Source organism: Triticum dicoccoides, chromosome 7A (assembly GCF_002162155.2).
Source record: "Triticum dicoccoides isolate Atlit2015 ecotype Zavitan chromosome 7A, WEW_v2.0, whole genome shotgun sequence".
Taxonomy (NCBI): Eukaryota; Viridiplantae; Streptophyta; class Magnoliopsida; order Poales; family Poaceae; genus Triticum; species Triticum dicoccoides.
In genome coordinates, this window is record NC_041392.1 from 676417546 (window position 1) to 676423537 (window position 5992).

At 48.4% G+C, this 5992-nt stretch overlaps 1 protein-coding gene across 1 annotated transcript; it reads right to left on the reverse strand.

Annotated features, from left to right (window-relative positions):
* Positions 1-1580: 1580 nt before the first annotated feature.
* Positions 1581-3115, reverse strand: LOC119332108 (BTB/POZ and MATH domain-containing protein 2-like). The gene is made up of 2 exons (XM_037605277.1): positions 3000-3115; positions 1581-2915 (listed from the first exon to the last, which is right to left on the reverse strand). Exon 2 carries the CDS (start codon positions 2846-2848, stop codon positions 1760-1762), a length of 1089 nt encoding a protein of 362 aa, XP_037461174.1. The 5' UTR covers positions 2849-2915; positions 3000-3115; the 3' UTR covers positions 1581-1759.
* Between the last annotated feature and the right edge of the window lie 2877 nt (positions 3116-5992).

A 5992-nucleotide genomic window follows, 5' to 3' on the forward strand; every position in this document is an offset into this window, starting at 1 on the left:
TTCTTAGCCTTCCTGCGCAGCTCGAGTTCAACTGTTCAAGCAGCATTCTCCCCAGGCAATCACATTCACGATTCAAAAAAAAAAAAGGCAACCTGGTGCATGTAGCTCCCGTTTACGCAGGGTTCAGGGAAGGGTCCGACCACTTTGGGTCTATGGTACGCAGCCTTTCCCCACATTTCTGTAAGAGGTTGTTTTCAGGACTTGAACCCATGACCTCATGGTCACAAGGCAGCAGCTTTACCACTGCGCCAAGGCTCCCCTTCAATCACATTCACGATTCAGATCTGTCAAAATTAGGCATCTTAATATTAACATGCTGATATTTGCTCAGACACCGTACATGTGCGGCGACATTGCTTTAGAGAAAACATGTTTGTGGATACTATCAGCAGATCAGCTCCATGGATAATGTTCAATCATAGATTGAAAATTGTAGTCATATGTAAGGTAACGCCGCCGTCGCGGCGTTGAAGCTTAGGTGTTCAGTAAAACTGATATCTCCTTAAATCCTTCGAAACTAAAAGTAAATAAAAATGCTCAAAAGTAAAATAAATAAAAAATCACCGTTGACAATTGCAAGGTCTCTTCAATCTCCACACGAAGTAAACAATTAACTCTTTTTCTGTTCTATAGAACACAAGCAACTGCTAACTCTGTTACATGTGACAGATATATCCAAATCAATGAATCGGGATGCTGGACAAAATACACGCTCCATCAGGATTCAAATCTCCGGTGCAGCTGACGTCTGAGGTTTATATATCTTTGCTGTATGCCTTTTGATGCTTAGTGTCACTATAGCCAAAACTCACTAGGACATGCATGCTTTTGTTCTTCTCCTGCTTTTCAGTGAAAAAGGTAAAACATTTTGGCCCATGTTTAATGTGCCGACTGGCGAGGTCTGTCAGTTCAGTGAAATGGTTTGCTGCTGGTCGTTTTACTGACCTGTCGTTTGCAACAGAAAATTCTGACTAACCCATTGCTATTGTAGATAGAGAAATAGAGTTGCCTGTTGCAGCAGAAAATTAGTTTCGACGCGAAAGAGCCTTTTCTGGTACCCTTCATCCCTAGAAGAAACTATATATCTTGTCCACATTGGTTTCATGCTCTTGTTGGGATGCATCAGGTGGAATGCAAGAACTTGTTGGGATGTATCTGTCATGTAAGAAACACATGTCAACCATATTATGATGATGTGCTGTGTATTAGACTGATGGGTCCTGCCCTAGGTTAGACTAACATAAAAATCATCTTCCTTTGCGATTAGCTAACACTATCAAGTGGAATTTCCAAATGCCATTCCAAATTTGATAACAAGGAATTCACAAGAACTCCCAGTATGGAGGCTGAAAGACACACCAGGATTCAGTGGCTGAAGGTGAGAAACTATACCTGCGTACTCCGAGTCATCCTCGACTCTTTAACATCACTGAACAGAATGTTCTTGCCAAAGCCCTCCAGCTTGCACACCTGGCGGCAGTGATAAGCATACAAGGAGATAGCTAGATACCAAATCACCATTTAGACTAAACTACATCACATTGAAAGCAGCAAGTTGCTCATAAACAAAGTCAGGGGTACACAAGTTACTAACATACGTCCATGGATAACTGGCGCAACCAGAGATCAACCAACCCGAGCTTCGGTTCATTATTAAGACATGACATGGCTTAACTAGATAAGCATACCGCATACATGAAACACACACACAGAGACTACACATCATTGAAATTTGAAACTAGACTCTAGTGGCACCTAACTATGCATCACTGTTTTCCCCCACACGCAGACTTAACTTGAGAAGGTCAGCCAGCACCAAAGGGCAGGTTGCCGCGAGGTACTTGTACCCCTCCGACGCCAACACAGCATCAAGAACATCACGATTTCTAATGATGAACTGGACGCACTTCGCCTTGAGCTGTGGACAGTTGTGTTCTTCGGCTAGAGCCAGAGATGTCGCTGCTATGTCAACATTGATGCCACCAGAGAGCTTGCCTTCGCAAATCAGCTTGAGCCTGTCCAGTCCGTATCTGTCAGCAGCTGCAAGCAAGTGCTGAGTTAACACTGTCACCTCCTCGCCCTTCTCGGCGAATTCAGCCACAGTATCGGTGTAGATGAAGTGAAGCAGCGCCTTGAATACCGCAGCCTGCATGTCCTTGATCTCCACACGGGCCGCACACTTCTCCTTCATGTCTCCAAAGAACTCGGCCATGAAGACGGGGGACCTTGCCGCGAGGATGAGCTTGTGTGCAGCAAAAGACTCGCCAGACACGAGAAATGTGACATCGGCTCCCGTCTTGCTCTGCAGGAGGTCAGCAAGGTGCCGGTGCAGGTCTGGCGATGGCACTGGCGCTTCTTGGACAGGGTCTGTCGCAGAATCAGGCAGCTCCTTGAGGACGTTAACAATGCATTGCACAGTGAAAGAATCACCCCTAAGATAACCTGAATTTTCTAGCTGACTTCTTCCCATGACATTTAATATAGAGAAGAACTCCTTGGGATGGCTGAACACGCCCTGATTACTACGTTCGTTGGATGGCTCAAGGTTCCCTGTCGGATCAACCAACCGGCAGCTAAGAGCGACCCTCACACTGCCCCTGCGGGCTTTTCTGAGAAAGGCACGCTTCACGCCGGCCCTGCGGGGTTTGCTGAGAAAGGCAAGATCCACTCTTACAGAGTAGCTCCAGCAATTAGGATAGACCCGGATTTCCCATTCGTACCCATCGAAACTCCATCTGTATTTGATGCAATCGTGGTCGCCCATGGTCCGGGTCAAGCTGAAGCCGTCGACCTTGACCAGCTGCACTGACCGCACAACACTAGCGATGGTTTTGGGGGCATTATCCATGGCGAAGGCCGGACCGGACAGGATGAATCGGCGGGGAAGTTTCTTGTCTGCGTCAGATCGAACGTTTCTGCGTGGGGATGAGCGCGTATAAGCTCGATTCAGCAAGCGACGAGCAAATGATGAGAACCAAGGAGGCAAAACGACGGCTCACCACGCCACTGGAGCAGAAACCCTAAGCGAGTGCCGGCGGAGGTGACGAAGGTTGGTGTTCAGGCGTGGGCGAGGCGAATCGACTGTCCTGCCCGCGTCCGATGAGGCGGATCCGGCCGGACTTGGGGGCCGCCGACGAGCCGGGCCTGCCTTCTCTTGTGGGGAGGGGATCCGGAGCGAGAGGAGAAAGTGGTGGCGGCGAGTGAGGAAGTGAGGTCTCAGGATCACGACTCGACTGGACTGGCTGGAGGCTGGTTGGTATTGACGGTGGAAGACCTTGAAAAAAAAATGTCTGCATTTAAAAATAAGTCTTTTTTATGCATTTTTTTCAGAGGTCAACTAACCCATACCACCGCCACAGCATCAGCCCCCTTGCTCTTCCCCGTCCGGGATTCGTCGGCAGCAAGAGAAGTGGAGATCCGTCCGTTCATTCTGTTTTTTCTTCTTATTAGGTTTTGTTTACACTGACGAGGCGGTAGCGGCGATGGTATATTGGAACGAGGTTTCTTTTGTTTTTTCGTACCTTGACGACGTCTGATCCAGCGGCGGAGTTTGTGTCTTCGAATTTTTTGGCTCTTTTAATGTCTTGGCGATTGGTATGTCCTTCAAGGACAGCAATTGGATAGTCATTGGTGCGACGATTTCGATATCTTCTTGTGTGTTTGTTCTGCGGCACGATTCAGATTCTCAAATCATATAGACCGGGGGTGATAGATTGCAAGCATGTCTGGTGTAGGGTAAGCACCAAACTGATGGTTCTTTAAGGACTTCTAAATCTTGTCCTAAGGGGTGAGTAGTTATTGTGGTCTTTAAAACCTGATATGTCGAAGTCACTTGCATGTGTCTCGTTCCTTTACAATTTTTTGGGTACTCTTTTTTTATACTATTGATCCAACACAATTTAATTTCGGACGAGTGCATGCAATCAGAAAAAGACTACCATGTTTTATTTTACTTTATATTGATTTGCATTCACTAAATCTTACTTTTCTCAATAACTACAAGCCCTAAAAGTCTGCGCGCCCTAAATATTACAGTTATCGGTCAATTTTACTTTATATTGTAAAACATGCATATCAATATAAAAATGTCACGCTCTTTAATATAAAAATGTAAAATAAAATAAAATTGACCGACAAATGTAAGATTTAGTGGATGTTTAGGGCTTGTAAAAACATGCAGTTCCATCCAACTGCAAGCCTAAACGTTTGTGCACATTTCAAAAGTAATATTAACAAATCAGACATATTTGATGCCAATCGGAACGTCAAATCGAATAAGTCTGACATATTACAACTACCGGACAAATTCTACTAAAATAAAAAAACCCTAAACCCTAGAAAAACTAAGCGAGGCACGGGCGAACGGTGACCTCGTATGCATTCCCGTCCTGGCCGGCTGGATCTCTGTTGTCGTCCTCCTCATTGTTGTTTGTCATTGGAGTCGTGATCGTTCTAGCGGCGGAAGGGCGCGCAGGGGCCGCGACAGACCTGATTGGCCCCTGCCTGTCGCTTGGCTTCCTCTGCCGCCATGCGCATGGCATCGTCAGCCGCGGAGGTGGCCCCGGCCCGCCCGCACCTCGCCTTGCCCTCGCCGGGGACAAGGGTGACGGCGCAGCGACTCAACCACACCAATCTTGACCTGTCGCTGCCCAATAATACACTAGAACAATTTGAAGAAATCCTTTTTTTTGCGGGTAACAATTTGAAGAGATCCGCAAGTGACTCTAATTTGAATTCGCTAGTTGTTTTGAATTTTTTTATTTCAATATAGTCACGGATCAGGTACTGTTGCGATTATTTCAAAACGGTGAATTTGAAATAAAAACGGTGTCACGACTATGTATCTGCAGAGGAGATCAAACCACACCGGTACTGTGGCGCCACGGACCAGGTACTGTTGCGATTTCTTAGCAGAGACGAAGATGAGCTTTATGAATGTAAGGTATGGGATGGGAATCACTCGAGCTAGCCTGATCTTACTCACGAATTCGAGTCCAGTATCTCGAGTACAGAAGAATTGCGATTACAGAATGGGGAATAGCTATGGGGAAGAACTATGGTAGCCGCCGACGTCGTTTGCCTTGATCCACTGGATGCCGATCCAGTCGGTGGACTCGCCTTAAGTAGTGGTCGCCACGCCTGGGCTTCACTTGGTCCACTCGGGCCCAATGACGCGGGCGTTGGGCCTTCGAGCCCATGGTGGAGGTTGGGCAGCAGCGACGCCACGCAAGCTCCTGCTGTGTGGACTTGGCCCGTTAGTGACGCTGGGTGAGGCAGGGGCGCTGACATCCCCTCCTCCTTGGGATGAGGCTTGCCCCCAAGCCTCTGCACCAGGGAAGCGCGCTTGTAGTGCCACCTTGTCCTCCCAAGTGTCCTCCAGCGCTGTCGGGTCCGACCAGCGAATCAGGACCTGCTCCACGAGAGCCTCGTTCTTCCGGCGCCAGCGGTGTTGCAGAACTATGACTGGTACAACTGGGATGTCAGTACGATGAGGAAGAGCATCGGAGGCCGGCGTACCCGGGCGGAGGCAGTGGCGGAGCTGCCAGACATGGAACACGGGATGCACTTGAGAGTGCGATGGCAGCTCCAACTTGTAGGCGGCGTCATTGATCTTGGCGATGATTGGAAATGGCCCGTAGTACTTGAAGGAGAGTTTGTGATTTGCACTTCTCGCCACCAAGGTTTGAATATGTGCCTGTAGTTTGAGGTAGACAACCTCGCCCACCTCGAAGACGCGCGGTGACCGTCGCTCGTCAACTTGAGCCTTCATGTGTTGTTGCGCCCGATGCAAGTGTTGTTGTAGCAGATCCTGGACGACTGCTCTTTCGTCCAACCACGCGTGGAGGGATGGAACCGTGCAGCCAGAAGTGGGTGCCAGCCCCCACTGTCTTGCTTCATACCTGAACATCGCTTTAAACGGAGACATGCCAGTGCTGGTAAGAGGAGTTGTACCAGAACTGCGCCAACAGGATCCAGTGACTCTAGCGCCCCG